Source organism: Adiantum capillus-veneris, chromosome 17 (genome assembly GCF_014529385.1).
Source record: "Adiantum capillus-veneris isolate H3 chromosome 17, ASM1452938v2, whole genome shotgun sequence".
NCBI lineage: Eukaryota > Viridiplantae > Streptophyta > Polypodiopsida > Polypodiales > Pteridaceae > Adiantum > Adiantum capillus-veneris.
The window spans coordinates 39,959,246-39,977,934 of record NC_140947.1 but is presented as its reverse complement, the minus strand read 5'-3'; the positions used below and the strand labels follow the sequence as shown (position 1 = coordinate 39,977,934).

The following is an 18,689-nucleotide window of genomic DNA, read 5'->3' as shown; positions in this document are numbered from 1 at the left end:
TTCATAGTTGCATCATGTATGAATGTTACATAGTACAATGAGCCACCAAGGAATGGTGCACTTGAAGGACCCCAAACACCAGAATGAACCAATTTAAGTTTTTTTATTTTTTATTGTATTTTCTACTTTTGGCAATTCTACCCTCTTTTTTTTACTGTAAACACAATCTTCACAGAACTTTAAGTTTACTTCTTTCAAACCTGGTAAAATCTTCTTTGCTTGAAGGATTTGCATTCCTTTGGCACTCATGCCCAAGTCCGTAGTACCAAACTGCACTATCAAATTTTGTAGCTATTGCAAAAGTTGAAGATTGCGTGCTGACAATAGACAAGCAAAGTGTACCAACCTTTTCTCATTTGGCAACCACCAAAGATCCCTTTAAAATTTTCCAACGTTTGTTTCTAAATGCAATGTTGTGACCTTCATCGTTCAATTTTCCTGTAGAGATCAAATTTTTGCAAAGACAAGGAACATGCTTAGCATCTTTTGGCTTCCATGTTGAGGAGAAACATGTTGAGAAAGAAGTGCAGGTCATCATGATGGCAGCACCGATCAAGCAACTGAGGTACCAGTGATTAGAGTCATTGGCTCCCATTATTGGCTACATTTTGGAAGGCGAGTTTCCACAAGACTTCACAAAAGCTCAGAAGAGGAGACTCATGAAGAAGGTAAGTTTTTATCTCTTCCTAGAAGGATCCCTCTACCAAAGAGGAAAGGATCAAGTGTGCTGAAGAGTACCAACTATCAAGGAATTCCAGCCATTCTAAAAGGTTTGCATGAAGAGGCATGTGGTGGTTATTTTGCCCAAGAGTTAACCGTGAAGAAGATTTTTCTTGCGGGGTATATTTGGCCAAGCCTGAATGTAGATGTCCAACATTGGTGTAAAAGTTGTCACAATTGTCAGGTAAATGGAAATACAAGGTTGGAGTATGGTCCGAGGCAAATAGTGCTTTCAAATGGACCCTTTGAAAAGTGGAGCATTGATGCTATGGGTCCTCTTCCTAGAACAAAAAATGGTAAACTCTACATCCTAGTGGCTGTAGATTGTATACATGACTAGGTGGGTAGAGGCTCAAAGTGTGGCAAGGGTAAATGGGAAAACAGTGAGCAGGTTTGTCTACACTAATATTTGTTGTAGATTTGGTACACCTCTCGAGATTGTTTCTGGTAATGGTCCAGGGTTCAAAAAGAGTTTACTCACAGAATTTTGTGAAGAGCTTCACATTCTATATCATCATAGCACACCCTACTACCCAGTCAAATGGTTTGGTGGAGAAGGCTAATGGTGTCATTTTAGGCATCATTAGGAAGATGGTGCAAAACAAGACAAAGTTGTGGGATGACTTCTTGGATGGTGCCTTGTGGGCATATCGAACCACATATAGGGAAGCCACGGAGTTTACACCATTTCACTTGGCCTATGGTCAAGAGGCTTTGCAGCCTATCGAGCTCAACATCCCAACAATACGGCTTCATGGAAGAGGTGCAAAAGATGATCAAGAGCTATGGATGGATCAACTTCTTACACTAGTAGATCTTGAGTGGAAAAGAGAAGCAGCCTATGAGTGCTACAAGAAGAAAGCTACACATGCGAAGGACAAGATTGACAAGAAACTGAAGGACAAAGGCATCAATGAAGGAGATCTTGTGCTAAGGTATGACAATTGACTCGACAATCGTTTTGATGCCAAGTTTGAAACTAGATGGCAAGGGCCATACATAGTCAAGAAGGCTTTCAATTCAAGTTACTATGGACTTGAATGGTAAGGAGCACTCCAGGAAGCTAAACGGGTATCGTCTGAAGCCCTATTTGAGTCGTCTTCTACCAAAGGATCTACTGAATAACTGTCAAAGAGCGACTATCTCATGTAAGTTTTGTTGCATGAAGCATGAGTGTGACAAAAAACCACACAATGAAAATCCTGTCAAAGGACCAGATATCATAGAGGACTCAAAAGCACTCTCTTTGCAAAATATGCTTTATGATGGTACATAAATATACCATCATCCTGGGGGAGGGCTAATGATATCCGTTTTTCGGCTCTCCATAATTACCATAGTGAGTTACCTCACCCTACCAAAATCACATAAACACTATATCTATTCTTACCTTTTCATTGTACATAGACGTGTATGAGTTAGCGGACTTTTTCCATATCTTCTTAAAACCCTCAGCTAGCTAGTCATTGGGCTAGTTGAGCCAAAAAAATAAATAAAATCAAAAAAATAAAATATATTATGGCCCATTTGTGTGTATATATTTCATTGTACATAGGGCCTAAATATAGGGAATTTTCATAATTATTTATTTTTTTCTACTTAGGTGTGCGTTATTGTTCTATGTATGCTATGTACATTGACTCACGATTACCATAATCTTTCTGACCTTTGTATTCTATAAAAAATCATTTCATTAAAACTTCTCTTATTTTTGGGAGAGAATCCACTCCAAGGAAAAACCTCAAAAATACCTTTCACCATCAGTCATTGCCTTTCACTAAATTCCTATTTCCTATAGGTATTTTTTCTCATCTCTTGTAAATAAATATACTTCAATAAAACCAAATGAGGGTCCCCTCATTTGATTCCTTATATTTTCATATATCTCTTTTTTTCATTTTATATTTATATATAGGTGACACTATTCTAGATTCCACGAATTGGTTATACACTAACCTGTTTTTTTTCATCATATCCATATATTATATTTATACATAATCCACAACCATGCATATTTTCAAACCCCTAAGAATCAATTATTTCATGCTCTCATGCAAGGAGGGGTTCACCTTTGGAGCCATATGAAAATTCAACAAAAGGGGGACCACTAAAAGACTTTTGCAGGCATAAAAGACAGGCTTTTTGGTGAAATTTTTGGCGCCCATCTTTGTTCGGAATTTGAAGAAGTGGTAAACAGAGAAAATATAGCCCATAAGCTGAATAATCACCTTAAATTTGTTCATGATTTTTGGAGCTACCACCGCTGAGATATGATTTTTTGAGTGGACCCCAATTTGCCCACTTTTCTCACAAAGTAACCCATAGTTTTCTCTCACCTCTTTCCACACTTCTACACACACATACACACACTCATTCCTCTCAATCTCTCACTCAAACCTGCACCTTTCATGGTTTCTGTCACCTTCTTCATTATTAACCTCCCCTCTTACTCCCATAGCTCTCATATGAGCTCTCTATGTACATACACCATCTCTATGCCTCTCTCTATTACTTCCGAAGTTCATTTCCATCTTACCCCTTCTCTATATACAAAAAACTCAGCATGTAAACCATGCTAAACCTCTGCAAATCAAGAGATCTCATCAACCAAATTGCCATTTTCATCACGATAATCAACCTTGGCGGCGGTGGCGTAAAGAAAAGAAGACAAAGAAGAAGATCGATAGTCATTTTGAAAACCTACACAAGTAAGTCAAAAACTTCTTCAAGCTTCACCATTACAAGGATTTTCTCACTTCATTCAACCATCTTACTTCAACCATCCACTTCATTCTACCCATTGTAAAGATATCATTAACTTTCTAGTGATTACTAACACTAATCACTAACATACTAACACAAAATAGCCATTGATCTAACCATAAAATACACCTCACCTCAAGACATGTGCATAGTAACTCTCTCTCTATTCTTCCTTAAAACTCTACTTTCACTTTATCTACCATCAATAATGCTCTCTTTTGAGTCCACATCCATGACTCAAGCAGATAAAGAAGGCCTGCAATTTTTTGATATTCAGAAAAAATCATAATCCTGATTTGTTAGCTTGTAAATTAGGATTTCCAGATAATCTTAATGAGGGGTCTCCAACCTATAAATAGGCCCCTCTCCTTCTTGTAAAACAACCTGCAATATCTCACACAACACCCCAACACTCTATGCGTGAGGAGAGACTTACGCGTAGCAACCACTTTGTGAGCTTCGCTCTTGGTGTGAGAGTAGCTTTCAAGCTACGCATTGCAAGTGAGAGAGCGTGAGTTCAAAATCTCAAAACCACTATTGTATATGTTCCTCCATCATCAATAAATTGAGGTTTGGTGCATCAAAGACGTGATTCGACGTTCAAATCTTCGTCCTTCCACTTGTGCGGTACGGTTTAGTGAATTCAAGGTGACTTGTGTATTTTGAGTTTCTATCGTTTGATCTTGTTTAAAAAGTGTTTTAGTGTGATTTTCATTGCCAATTTTGTGTCCATTGTAAGAGGGTATTGTGGTGAGAGGTCTCCCACACCCTAAGACAGTGTGAGTGTATTGGCAATGTTTAGCATTCACTAAGCATTGAGTTAGTTCTGTACAAGATCTATGATAGCATCATAATGAACCATCTCCATTTGCAAGTCAAAAATAAGGTATTACCCAAGATCCATTCCTCTGTCTCTTTCCTTTTCTCTAGCTCTCTCTGATCCATTTTGTGTGTGTCTTGGTGTGAGATTGCTTGTGTGTGTTTTGTGGTGCATCTTCTTGGTTGTGACAAAATCTCTCTTGCATCCTAGTTCACATATCATAACTAGGTGGTGTCTCTATCTTGTTTGGGATTGGCTGTGGGTTTGTTGTTGTGTTGAGCTTGTGGTTGCCCCAGCCCCAATTGAGCAGCACAGGATCCTTGAGGGGTGTTTAGAGGTCGCCTCTCTTGTTGCCCGCCCCGGACCGCCTCAATTTTGATGCCCCCACGGAGGACGGCTTGTGTATGTTTTTATGTAGGTTCAACCTTTAGCATAGTCAAGTAGTTTGCATGAATCACGAGAATTTGAATGATCCTTTCATTCCCATTGCAAGACAAAATCTACACATAATTGTTAGTACTAAGTTGCAATTTCAACGTGTAATTCGTAGAATTATAGGTCCTCTTAGGTTGGTCGAGATAAACACTTCAGTAAATCCTTTTATTTTGCCCATCATTAGGTACAACCTTAGTTTGGATGTCTATATTTTTGTTTTTCTTTAAGCATTAGGCCATGCATAGACAATGGATAATGTCCTAGGAATAGAGGTTTTTCTCTTCCATTTCACTCCACACATTAGAATAAGCGTTGCAATTAGTAGAAAGATCCATTTTCAACAACGTATGGTGTTCATGTTTGGTGCCCAAAGAGTACGAGAAATTCTTGCATCACCAAACCCCGTCATCCTGCCTCTTGTTGATTATCATAGATCATTTGATGTGCATATTTTTATTTTGTTGTAGAACAGATTACCATTTAGAAAATATTATTGTGTAGAACTTTTTAAGAAAAAAAAATACGTGTGTCACTTAGAAATCAATTCAATGGAAAGCCAACGCCAAATGTCTGGATATCCGCTTTTCTTTAGAGTTCCTATAGAGGATACAAAATTATTTTTAGCAAATTTCAAGATGTCTTGCCGTATCAAGAGGATAGTAACGGATCAAGAATGTGTAGAAATATTTGAGGTGGTCCTTAGGAAAGATGCTAGCACTTGGTTTGACTCTTTGCCTAAGGAAGTTAAAGGGAATTACACGGAAGTTTTGAATCATTTTAAGACATATTTCTTTGATCCCCAAAACACTCAAAAGCTATGGCAAGAAATTGTTTCTCACAAACAAAAAGACTTAGATGACTACTACTTGTACAAGCAAGAGTTTCTACGTCTTTGGACTCTATGGATACGAAATATTTCTAATCCTGGTGATGGTGTAGAATTTCTAAACAAGGAGAGGTTCATAGCCGGACTCTTTCCTGACCTTAAGGTAAAAGTTGAGGCGGTGCACCTGCTACCTTTGATGCAGCAGAAACTAGGGTTGTTGAGAAGTATAGGAAACTCAAGTGCTTAAGGGGAGAGGTTTCGATAGAAGGTCTTAGACCCAAAGGTAATTCACAAGCATCAACATCTAGGGAGCTTCCTAAGGTAACGACTGGAGTGATTGAGAAGTTAAATGAATCTTCAAGCAGTCTGTCAATTCAGCTTGCACAAGCTGTAGGTCCAAAGGGACAAGCAAAGAAGTCAAAAGAGAGAGAACCACGACCTAGGAGAGTCTTGCAATGTTGGAATTGCGAAGAGTCTGGACATGGGATGTATAATTGTCCTTGGCCCCGTGGGGAGCCAGGGAGACCTAACTTGAATTACCCAGTGATGAATACAGGTGAAGGAACTAGTCAACAACCAAGGCTTCTACAAAGGCCAAATGGACCAAGACCACCTCCATAAGGGGTAGAAGAAGTTCCCCATTTTCCAAGTCCAAATGTGCATGTGGTAGAGGTGACAAAATCATACGAGGTTGACATGGAAGCCAATGGCATTAATCGTGGTCGAGGAAAAGGTAAGGAGAAAGAAGGAGTCATGTCACAAAGTGATCATGGACGAGAAAATAAGGCAAAGGAGACCAAGGAAACCAAGAGGACTCGACGTCGTATCAACCTTCAAGACTTCTCTCTTGGACATGGTATGGCTCCGTACAACTTGTTGGAAGACAAGAGAGGTAAGGGTCTTGATATCTCATGGCCTCAATTTCTTGCATTATATCCACAAGTCAGGAGGGATTTAACACGGGCAGTTAGCACTAAAATAAAGGTAAAAGAGAGTGTGCATGTTGTAAAAACTGCACAAGCTGAAATGAATAAGGACATTACACCGATACTAGACTGTTACATCAAAGAAAGATTGGTTAGGAAAGGCCTAGTAGATGGGGGTGCACAAATTTGCATCATGACAGAGGGACTCATGCAAAGACTAGACATGCACATCCATGAGACACCTGAAATCAAAGTCAAGATGGCAAACAATAGTAAGGGTAGGTGTGTAGGCATTTGTAAAAATGTTTTTGTGGAGGCCTTTGGCATTAAGAAGGCTGTGGATTTTTATGGTATGTCGACCAAGGGAAGTGGTTATCCATTTATCTTAGAAAGACCATGGCTAATGAAAATCCAAGCTTTGCAGGATTGGGAGAGTGGAAAATTAATTTGCAAGAATGAAAATCATAAGAAGGTTGTCTTTGACATGAAGGAGCAACGACAAGAGGAGCTCCATGAAGAATCATCTCAAAGTGAGACGGAAGAAGATTGGACCGATAACACTTCAAAAGAAGAAAGTAGCGGTAGCATTACTGAAGAGGAGTCTTCCATCGAAATCATGGGGGTAAGGTTTAAGCCAACCAACCAAGAGACCTCTTGTCAAGGTTTGGAGGAGATAGGTTCCCAAGAGAACCAAAATGTGGAAGATGAAGGAATGTTAGAAGGTATGTTGTCTACAACACTTACAAAGGATGAAAGAGAGGAGTTCAAAGGTGTGTTAGGAAACTTTCCTAAGCTTTTTTCTAAAGACTACACCGACATGCGTGGAGTAGATGATGTTCAACACAAGATCGAGCTAAAGCCAAAGGTCAAACCTAAAGATCAAAAGCTACGAAGGCTATGAGTCATCAAGGAGTGGGCTTTACTTAAGGAGGTAAGAAATCTTCTAGCAGCAGGTTTTATTTATCCAGTGGAGAATTCGGAGTGGGTCTCTCCCGTTGTTGTCACTCCCAAGAAGAACGGCAAGTGGAGGGTGTGTGTGGATTATCGTCCACTAAATGAGGCAACAAAAAGAGATCACTTTTCCCTCCCATTTCAGGATGAGATACCAAATGAGGTAGCTGGTCATGAGAAGTACATTGTGTGTGATGGCTACTCAGGTTACTTTCAAATAGGTATCACATTGGAGGATCAGTTGAAAACAACCTTCATCACTCATTGGGGTTGTTATGCTTTCAGAGTTATTCCATTTGGCCTGACAAATGCTCCTGCAACCTTCCAACGCTTCATGAACATGGTGTTTCAAGCATTCTTTAGAAAGCCCATTAGGGTTTTTATTGATGATTTTTACATTTATAGCTCAAAATCATTGCATCTACAAAAGGTAGAAGAGGGGTTGAAGAAACTCTACGACATGGGAGGTCAACTCAACCCCAACAAGTGCCATATAGGTGAGAATGAAGTGATCTTGCTTGATCATAAAGTTTCTTATAAAGGCATCGAGGTGGATCCTTCAAAGCCAAGGGCTCTCATTGAGTTCCCATCACCCAAGAATCTAAAACAGGTCATCTCATTCATTCAAAAGGTGAAGTATATGTCACGTTTTATTCACTTAGCTTCGGAGTTGCTTCACCCTTTGCAAAAGTTGACACAAGTAAAATTTGCGTGGTCTAATGAGCTTGAAGAATACTTTTGTAACATTAAAGTCATCCTGTCAAAGCTACCGACACTCATGCCTCCTTGTTGGGAGTACACATTTTTTGTTAGAGTGTTGGGAAAGAAACAATTGGTGCAATTTTGCTACAACAAGATCCCCACAGTACCAGGATATATGCGACCCATTTACTTTGCTAGGTCATGAATGCTTTGGAGAGAGGCTATATAGAAGTAGAACTCATGATGCTTTCTCTCATGTTTGCGGTGAGAAAGTTTAGATCCTACTTGCTACCAAAAGCTTTTGTAATTCTCACGAGAGAAATTTTTTTCCCTTGGATGTCATCTCAAATGAATCTTTGTACTAGGATCTCAAAGTGGATTATGGAGTTGCAAGAGTTTCAATACTCTTTCAAGGTAGAAGATAGTGTGCGTTGGGATGGGGGAAATAGACATACACACGGTACACAGACTACATGCCTCTCTATAGCCCAGCAGGTATCCAACACCCCAAGACACTCAGAAACATACACGCATGTACACTTTCTGCAACTAGCACTAAACAGCCTCGCTTACGAGCAACTTCGGCTACACACAATCGCATTTACTGACGCACACACCTAAGCACCCATATCTATAAACACACTCACACCGGGAGACCTCGCAAGCCTCGACCGCACACAAAACCACACTCAATCTGCAACCACAATCACTCTCTCCCTCTCTCTTTGCACACACACATGCAATCTCGGAGCCACTGCTACCACGGGTATACGGCAAAGACGAGACGCAGACGAGATTGATGGTGAACTCAACAACAAACACAAACCAACTTTGTATCACATAAACATTATCCAATGCAATGATAGCGGCCCTTGGTGGCTACAGCTCGATCCATGGCGATTTTTGCAACCTTTCAACTACATAGCCTTCATGCATGCAATTGGCCACCCCTTAAGCAACCCTCTGACCGCCCGTGGTGCTCCTTAGTCATGTGCCCCATGCCACCACCTCTCTGTCCAGCTTGTGGAGCTCAGCCCCTCTTTTCTCTCTCCACACCCTTGGCGGCCTTCAACCCTTCGTTCCGGTGGCTACAGCTCGATCCATGGCGATTTTTGCAACCTTTCAACTACATAGCCTTCATGCATGCAATTGGCCACCCCTTAAGCAACCCTCTTGACCGCCCGTGGTGCTCCTTAGTCATGTGCCCCATGCCACCACCTCTCTGTCCAGCTTGTGGAGCTCAGCCCCTCTTTTCCTCTCCCACAGCCCTTGGCGGCCTTCAACCCTTCGTTCCAGTTGCTTTCTCCTTGGCTTACCTTCCCTCCTGCATACCTCGGCTCTCTGTAGCAACCCGATTTCGCTCTAAGCTGCACCACCTCCTCGGTTTCATGCCCAGGCGGCCTTCTCTCCTTGCCCCTGCACAAGCCGGCCCCTCTCAAGTCCTTTGTGGCACTGCCCTACAGCAGCCCATGGCGACTCCCTTCTCCTACACTTGCTCCCCCGACTGCTCAGCATGCCACAGATGGCGCCCCTGCAATTGGCGGCCCTCAGCCCCTGGCTTCATCTGTCGCATGCCTTGCTATGATCTTCAAGCCCTGGCGGCTCTCTCGAACCGCATTCTTTTAGCCATTTGCTGTAGCAGCCTTTTCAACTACATGTCGGGGTCCCCTTCATAAGGGCTAACTCCTCCTGTGTTGCGCCTGGTGCCTGCAGATCTGCCTCTTCCTTTTGGATCAACACGACCCTTGCGTCGCTCTCAGCTCCTCCTAGTGTGATCACGCCCACAACACACCCCTCCAGATCATTGGGCCCTGCTCTGACCAGTCCCTAGAGCAACGCTCTCCTCCTCAGCAAGGCGGCCTCCCTCTCCATCACCTGCATGGCCGCCAAGTGGCTGCTTTCTCAGGCCTCTTACTCGCTATGGTGGGCTTATTGGAATACTAATTCCACGTCATCATGAGGAGATGCCAAACGATGCATCCAAAAGCTACTTATGTAACGGACGCCCAATGAACAATCACCGCATTCTATCCACACGCCTTCTCATGTCTGCGCGTACTCTCTCTCTCTCACACACACACACAGTGCCTGTGTCACCTCGTGTGCACGATGTAGAACACACACATGCATGATCTCTTTGAGGGGGGCTGCTCCCTCCTCAATTTAACATGGTATCATCGACGGTTCCCCTGGCTTCACTGTGGGAAACTTGCCCCTCGCCATGCTTCTGTGCACCATCTGTTGTGCCGGCGAAACCTCATCGAATCTGGCCTACCTTGCAAACCGTTTTATCATAAGCGGCATCTTGATGATGCCACAAAGCAGCCCTGCTCATCCTCCAGTGGCCACGAAGCAGACATTCCAATTCTGGAAACCTCCCACCCCTTTACCCCGGCTGCAAGCCCAGCAAGCAGTGCTCCAGACGATGCAGCCCGGAAAAACACAATCACGGAAACCATGTTCTTCAGTCATGCAGCAGTTCATGATGAAACCATGCTGCCCGCCGACTTGTAGTCATCCCTTCAATTGGATGCTTCTCCTTGCAACACGGATACACTAGTGGCTGCCTTTTCATCTACACAAGCCATCTCTGAACGAGGTCACGCTGAGGCTGCAGGCCTCCGTGATTGTCCGCCTGCACACTCTCTGATACAGGACACTGAAGATGAAGAATTCGCTATTTTTTTGGCTAATCTTGCTGAGGATTATCTCATGACATCAGACACAACAAGCGCCAATCCTCCTGCCCCTGCCAAGGATTCTCATGATGCGCAGTTCAAGCAGCACCCTGCAATGTATGTACTCCTTGACCGTGAGCGATGCACTTGCTGGGCCTCGCATGCACCAAATGTGGAAGCCCTGCCTCTCGCTCAACAAGATGCTGCCCCAAATGATGCTGATGGAGAAGATGCAATAATTGAAACCTTCTTGGTTGCCCTTCACGGAGAAGAAGTGGCTCAAGTAATTCCTGCCCCAGTTGCAGATGACCGACATGTTGCAGCCGGTCATGATGCAGGCGCAATGATCAAGCTCCCTCTTGACATCAGGCATCTACCCTGCTGCTGTAATGACACAGCCACTGCAGTGCACCCCATGCATGCAACCGAGGATGGGTCCTCATGAACTTGCAATGGCCAACTGATCCTTGGCGCCATGCCCAATTACCTGGCAGATGCACCCGCTTCAACCTTTGCTGCTGATGATGCAGCCAAAAGAGATGTCGAATCTGATGGTGGTACTGTGGCGAACCCTATCACTTCCCTAATACAAGAAGATGAAAGTGATGATACAGTCCCTGCTGAAGCGACAAACCAGGTCCCTCCACATGTTGCTGGCCAAATCATTACTGATAATTCACTGAACACTGCCACTGAAAGTGCAATCGAGAATGTGCCACTTGGTGTTGACGTGGCTTTCTTGGACACTGCCAACCCTTCAAACGCATCAGTTGCTCTCGCTCGTGCTGTTGATGCTCCAAATGCTGCAGTTCTCATCATCTACAACTCTCTACACTGCTCGACCTGATAAAGAGCCATGGCATGACTCAGAAGATGAGTCCGTCAACAGCCCTGATACTCTCACTGTATCTTCAAATGGTGCAAAAACCATCCAGATTGCAGTTACTGCAGATGAAGATGATCCTGATGAATCGCATGCTTATCCAATCTTGCGGGACATAATCCACAAGGTACCTCACCCTTTCAATTTGGATGTGCTTGACAGTTATGAAGCCGTTCCACTTCACCCGGGTAATCCATACCCATGCAAATCCTTCGGAATTCAGCCCCACAAGAAAGGTGACCCTCCAAATCGCAGCTCGACATTATCTCATGCTCCAATCAACCTTGATGCTGCACTTGACTTCGAAAACTCTTCCCTTTCTACAATCAACAAAGTCACTTGTTTCGACTTTGGTGGATTTTTTCTCTCAATCCCCACAATCAGATGTATTGATCCTTCAAAATGCTCTTCTGATTACGGGGGAGCGTTTCTTCTCCTTGAGATCTTCCACAATCTCGATGAAGCGCTCGGTGATGTAAACTCAACAAAGAAGATTTCTCAAGAGGAACACTTCCTGTCTTTCACTCTCTTGCGGGGGAGTAATGGTGGAATTCAAGCTCGTGAAAAGACATGGAATCTGCAAGAGATGACCGGAAAATCAAAGCCAAAGCTGAAAATTGGAATCGACATCAACTTTCTCTTCCACTTCGGATTCAACCTTTATCCGGGCTGATTCAACTCAGCTAATGCGAACCTAATCATCATGTAGCTTGCATAGCATGATGTAATCATCTCTATAGCATGTAGACTTGCACGCATCGAGGGTGGATCGCTGCACCTGACAAAACAGGCGAATGCATTGTCATTTTCTTTAATACATACAACTCCAATGATGACTCGAATTACGGGGGAGTGTTGGAATACTAATTCCACGTCATCATGAGGAGATGCCAAACGATGCATCCAAAAGCTGCTTATGTAACCGACGCCCAATGAACAATCACCGCATTCTATCCACACGCCTTCTCGTGTCTGCGCGTACTCTCTCTCTCTCTCTCTCTCTCTCTCTCTCTCTCTCAAACACACACACACACACAGTGCCTGCGTCACCTCCTGTGCACGATGTAGGACACACACATATGCATGATCTCTTTGAGGAGGGCTGCTCCCTCCTCAATTTAACAGGGCCTGTTTTCCTGGCTCCTTCCTTGACGTACTGGCTTCGTTTTCCTCCTGGCGTGCCCCTGACTGCTGCTCCACCCAAGGCGGCCATGCACCCCATACAGATGGCGTACTTGCTTTCTTTTGCAATCGTTACCTGCAGCCGACAGATTAAGGCTTTTTCCTTCTCTTTTTTTTGTGTTGAACTCAAAGCCTTTTGACTTAGAAGGCATTCCCGCGAGCAAAGCAAACGGCCGCCGTGTGAAGCTCTGCATGTGGTAAACCATAATTCGATGCAATACCCACCTAATAGTTGGCAAAATATTTGGTTCGCACTCATGAAAAATATTGAGGTGACTGCTCTCGACGCCGCATCTCTAACACACACGTCAAGTGGTGTCTATGGCTCCAACCGGAACTTGGCATACCTGTTTTCTAAACATCCCACTGACTAGAGGCCCAAAATCATGGCCCGACCTGTGATGTGCCACATCTGGTGTACGCATCCTGGCAGTTGAGCCTCTTGCAGACACCTCGATCCACATCCCATATCATAAACTTGATAGTACCTGCATCCAGTATCCCCCGCCTCACTCCCAACTTTGTGATATCAACATTCGATCCTGTGACTTGTGATAGCAGGGAACCCTTGCAGTTTCCACTAGCAAATGCTCCATCTCGATGTACCTGTCCCCTAGCACCATCAAATAACTGTGCATTGTCTTTGCTCTTTGCCTGCAAACAGCCATGCATGGGCTTCTTGCACTTCCATGCGTCGACCATCTTCAGTTGTACCATCATTGCCCAACCCCTCGTTGAGCATTCATGTTCAACCATAGCATTATTTAGATAATACCAAACTGCATAAGAAGCGAGAACATGATAGCATAATAAGAAGCTATATGTAGTAGAACTGTACAGATATATAGAGAAGGAGATCGTATCAGCTACATAAACCCCTCGGATCAAATGGAAAGCCTCGAGCTTTCCCAAGCGCAGTGTAGGCCCCACTTGGGTCAAATACATGGCATTGAACAGAGCCATCTGCCTCTAGTACATACATAATCAACCATTCTTTTGCACCCGTAAGCCCAAAAACCAACCTCTCGTGCAGCTTGGCATAACATCGACCTTCAACAACTTGTATCCATACGTCGGCTTCATATACAAAACAAGCCTGTAAACTAACCTATGAAGCATTTCCATCATACATCATGATTCTCTCACCTACTAGAGAGCTCTCCATAACAGAATCTTCTTCAAAAAAGCCTGGCAACGGATATAAAGATACATGTAGAGCAATCTTCAACACTATATGTATCCATAGCATAGCATAAAGTAGCAATACACTGCAATTTGCCTCCACCTGCTGCATATCCAAGCCTACATGTTTTCTAAGCATACCCTCTATTGTAGGTTCTTCAAATGGCATACACTCCATACCTAACTCACCATGCCAATCTTTGTCTGCATAGCCTTTGACACTTCATCTTCAACCACTTCATGCTTGACCACCTTTGCTTGAACACTAACCTGGTCTTCAAGGACTTCTTGTACGACCATATCATCTGCTAAGCGAGAAAGAAAGCCATGATCTATTACCTCATCTTCTGGTAGGTCGACATCACCAACACCTTTTGGAATGCACTGCCACTCTTCAATACAATTGGTAGGGCAAGGTTTCCCAACCCCCTGGCTTTCTTCCTATACAGCTTCCACCATCGCTTTGCCAACACCTTCAAACTTGTCCTATGAGCTCTGCTCCATAGCTTCATTTGATTCTTCATCCACACAAACTTCGACCAAGACCGCACCCTTGCTAGCTGGGCTAACAGACTCTTGTACAGCATCACACCACATTGGAGGCACAAATTGAAATGAAGAACCGAAATGGCTTACCAATGGCAAAGCAGCTACCTCTTTGACACTTGAACTTTCTCTTGGCACATGATGAAGCTCCGTTGTCGAACTATACCCATAGTCTGCCAGCTTCAACAAACCCATCTCCAGCTTCTTCTTTGCTTTCCTGCTCTTTACCTTTGCCAGGCAAACCATTTGCGCATAGTCCTCTGCACCACTACACTCGACCTTCTCTTTGATTCGCGGATGCAAGCAGGCTAGAAACTGCTCTCGCTTGAAATGGTCTCCATTTCGCACACATGTAACAGCAGCTAGTCTCTCCCAAATAGACTCAAATTTACCCAAAAACAAAGAGAAATCTTCACTTACATCCTGCTTTAGCTTGCTCAATTGTTCACCCAATCCGATGGAGCAACCCGCTTTTGAAAAGCTTCAACAAACTGCTTCCGAATCTCGCTCTCATCGCTCAGCGACTGACGATCTGCAACCTTCAATCCTTCAAATTAGGCTTTGGCTCGTCCTTGTAGAGCCAATGGTAGGGCCTTCAATTTGGCGTCATGTCCACAAATTCTCAATTGTAACAGGTATAGCTCCAGATCGGAAAACCAATCCGCAGCCTCTTCTTCTCTAGCAAGCACCAAGTCAATATCATGCATCATGTGCAAGCTTTAAAACTTCACCAAGGAGCAATCAGTAGATCCTTAGTGGGGGCACCATTGATGGGATGGGGGAAATGGGAATACACATGGTACACAGATTAGATGCCTCTCTATAGCCCAGTAGGTATCCAACACCTCAAGCCACTTAGAAACATACACGCACGCACACTTTCTACAACTAGCATTGAACAGCCTCGCTTACGAGAAACTTCGGCTACACACAATCGCATTTACTGACGCTATTAGGCGTTTTTTGGAATGGGCAAAAAGCCAATCTCTAGTGCCGCAATGTTGGTCAAATCGTATCATGATTAGTATGTGTGCTTGCAGTTAGTGGTCTTGACTTGGTCAATGAGGGAAGATTCGGTGGCAAGGGTTCTTGGGTTAGACACTTGTGGAGCATGTCGGGCTTTTGGTTTTGTATGTGATCATGATGCCGCTATCACGCATGCCATACGTGAGGTCTCAGGGGGTACATTCTTGTTCATCCAGGCTGAAGAAAGAGTCCATGATGCTTTTGCACAGAACATTGGTGGCTTATTGAGTGCGATAGCCCAAGATGTAGAGTTGAACGTTTCTTATTGGTCGCCTGGTGTGCATATTAATGTGATACATGCTGGCAGCTATCAGAGTTGTGTTGTACACGTGGGCAGCATGGTCAACTAATTTATCATGGGAGTGAATCCTTGGGAGATTAACCGATTGAACAGGCGAGGACTAAATGTAGAGGATGAAAAAATAGTTCAGAGAGATGTCGTTTCCATATATAGAAGGAGGCATGGAGGCACTGAGGTGGCAAGACTAGTACAATCAGCTAGGCTAGATGGGCGCTCCTGAAGCAATTCTGAAAAAGAAGCAAGGGGAGCAACTGGTAGCCGATTTCCAATTAGTAGGGGTGGGCCCAGAAAGCTCTGGACACCAATTAACTGAGGAGAGGGGGCTCTCGAAGCCAGCATAAAGTCGAGTGTAGAGCGCCAGTAAGGAGTTGGAGGTGGGCTGCAGGTGTCACCAAGGGCAAGTAAAGCCAAGGGGTCGCCATGCTGGGGGGGTTGCTTTCCAAGACACACTGCAAGAATTAGCCGAAAAGAGAGGGCGGCTTGTTACAGGAAGGAGGGCTGGGGCTTGCAAGCTGCTCAGAGAAGTCAAACCAGAGAGCTAAAGGGAGAGCTCCAAAGCTAGATAGATATCTCTTCTTGGTGTATTATTCGATCGCTTGCAGGGTTGTTTGCCTATACACCTCTCGCCTTGTCATAGAAAGATTTGCAGTGTACACCTTGTCTATAGTATTCTCTTGCCTATAAGTGTCGGATTTGATTACCCATTCAAGAGCCTTGTGTTGTTGGTATATGAAAGAGACTATAGAGATGAAAGGTCATTATCTGTTTTGGTCAACCACAAGTGAGTACATGATTGTTTTGTGGTTTAGTGGAGCACCTAGGCTTGGGTTGACAGCATGATATGGTCTTCACAGTGGTAGTTGCAGGGTTCAAGCAGATAGATTTGTGATCCCAGACTGGCAAAGAGGACAAGCTATAGAGGTGTTTTGCTCCGGCTTTCTCCTGTCATGTTTTGGTGCCCCCACGGAGGATCGAACTGAAGACTTTCAGTTTACAATGGTCTTATGCTGCAGGTGATCCAATATGGACATGGCTTCAAGCAGGCATTTTACTGGTGGTCCTGGAGAAGACATCTCTGCATGGTTTCAACTTGTGGAAAAGGAGTTTGAGCGTCTCCAAATTTTGGAAGATGATGAGCAGGCTAACTATGCATACCAAGGACTTTTGGGAGACACGGCTTATATTTATGATTTGCTATCGGACGAGGACCAGTGGAGTTGGCGAAGCATGAAGCCCGCTCTTTTTCTGGCTTTTTATCAACCACTTGAGGTATTTTCTACGGTTGGAAGTGGTAGGATGCTCCTAAAGACTTGGAGAGAGCTTCAATTGCAGTTCTGGCTCAGTCTAGAAGCTTCAACTTCGTCAGAATATGTATCTCATACAATGGAGCTCGACCAAGATATCTCTTTTAGCCTTGAAGAGCCTGTAGAGCTTGAGGTTATGTATGCGGAAAGTGATCAGGAGATGGGATACAGTGGTGACTATGGCGAGTCCAGCACCGATGGAGAGGAGTCTTTCTCAGACGAGGAATGTGAGGAAGAAAGATTGTGTTCTCTTAAAGCTGTGTATCCGGACTTGCAATCTGTTAATCAAGAGTTAGAGCAACGGGTTGGGTTACCTCTTGTTGTTGTTGAGGAGCCGTTTCTTCCAGGTGGAGATGGAGATGTGTCAGTTGGTGAGTTTGAGTCTAGTTGTGGTGAGTGTAAGAACCCAGGTGAGCTGGTCTTACAGGTTGAGAGCCATGTTGATGGCTGTGTGGATGATTATGTTTTCTTTGACAATCTTCTATCCGAGGCAGGTGTTGTTGCTCTTATTGTAGCTCAGTTTGATGGTTGCAGGTACAATGAAACCAATGGTAAAGTTTTAGAGAGTTTGTTCGATGAAGGTAGACCTCTTGGACAAGTAACGGGTGATTTAGTAGTAGATGTGTATGCAGATGCTACCCATGTGTTCAAAGCTCTTGTGTGCCTTTGTGCGGGCATATATGTTTTTGACAGTCTTTTAAAGGCCCTCGTGGTTAAGGCTTGTAATGGTGGCGCTGAGACAGGTGTGGTGAATAGCGATGTGGTTATCTCAGACTCATTTCAGCTAAAAGCAGGTTCTTTTTCTTAGGTGATGGACCAAGTGAGTGTTGCAAGAGATTTGTTGGTGCTGCCAGTTTCTAAAGCTGGTAATGCTGATGAGGGTGATGGAGGTCAAAGTTGGGATTGGGTGAACTCCACTATAGGTTACGTTTTGGATAGTGTCAAGAGACTATCTGGTGATTGGCAGTGGGATTTGATCAGCAGTAGTTTATACAGTTTTTTCTGTGCTCAGAGCTGCCATGATAGTGGTTTCATTGTGGCTGTGCCAGCTGATGCCAGGACTTTTGGGGTGAAGACAAGGCAAGAGATTTTTGCTATACTTGTGTGGAATCCAGGTGGAAGTCTGCATTTGTTTCGGGGGGCTTTGATCTTCCCTTTTGATCCAGGAGGTCAATGATGCAGGATGGTTTGTTTGTACAGTGTACAAAGTTTCTTAAGGTGCTTGAGCTGAGTGTGTTTGCGTAAGATATAGGGTGCTTGACAATAATGTGCATTTCCTGACAGTGATGCGCTCGTTCTTGGAACTATACTGGTGGACTTTTATGCTAAATAATGTCAACTTGACGATGCACAAGAAGGTTTTGATGAACTTCTTGCCCACGATACAGTTTCTTGGAATGCTTTGATTGCCCGATATGTTCAAGTCTGAGTATGGTTTACACAC

The 18,689-nt window shown here is 43.9% G+C and overlaps 1 protein-coding gene and 1 pseudogene across 1 annotated transcript; one reads left to right on the top strand and one right to left on the bottom strand.

Annotated features, from left to right (window-relative positions):
• Positions 1-13,748: 13,748 nt before the first annotated feature.
• On the bottom strand, positions 13,749-14,572 carry LOC147437104 (uncharacterized; annotated as a pseudogene).
• Positions 14,573-16,036: 1,464 nt separating this feature from the next.
• On the top strand, positions 16,037-18,200 carry LOC147437103 (uncharacterized). The gene has a single exon (XM_086485845.1). The coding sequence runs from the start codon at positions 16,965-16,967 to the stop codon at positions 18,051-18,053; it is 1,089 nt and encodes a 362-aa protein (XP_086341971.1). The 5' UTR covers positions 16,037-16,964; the 3' UTR covers positions 18,054-18,200.
• Positions 18,201-18,689: the final 489 nt, after the last annotated feature.

Bases quoted from the DNA above. Each gene is read 5' to 3' on its own strand.
- LOC147437103 (XM_086485845.1), top strand. From the start codon at position 16,965: ATGGACATGGCTTCAAGCAGGCATTTTACTGGTGGTCCTGGAGAAGAC.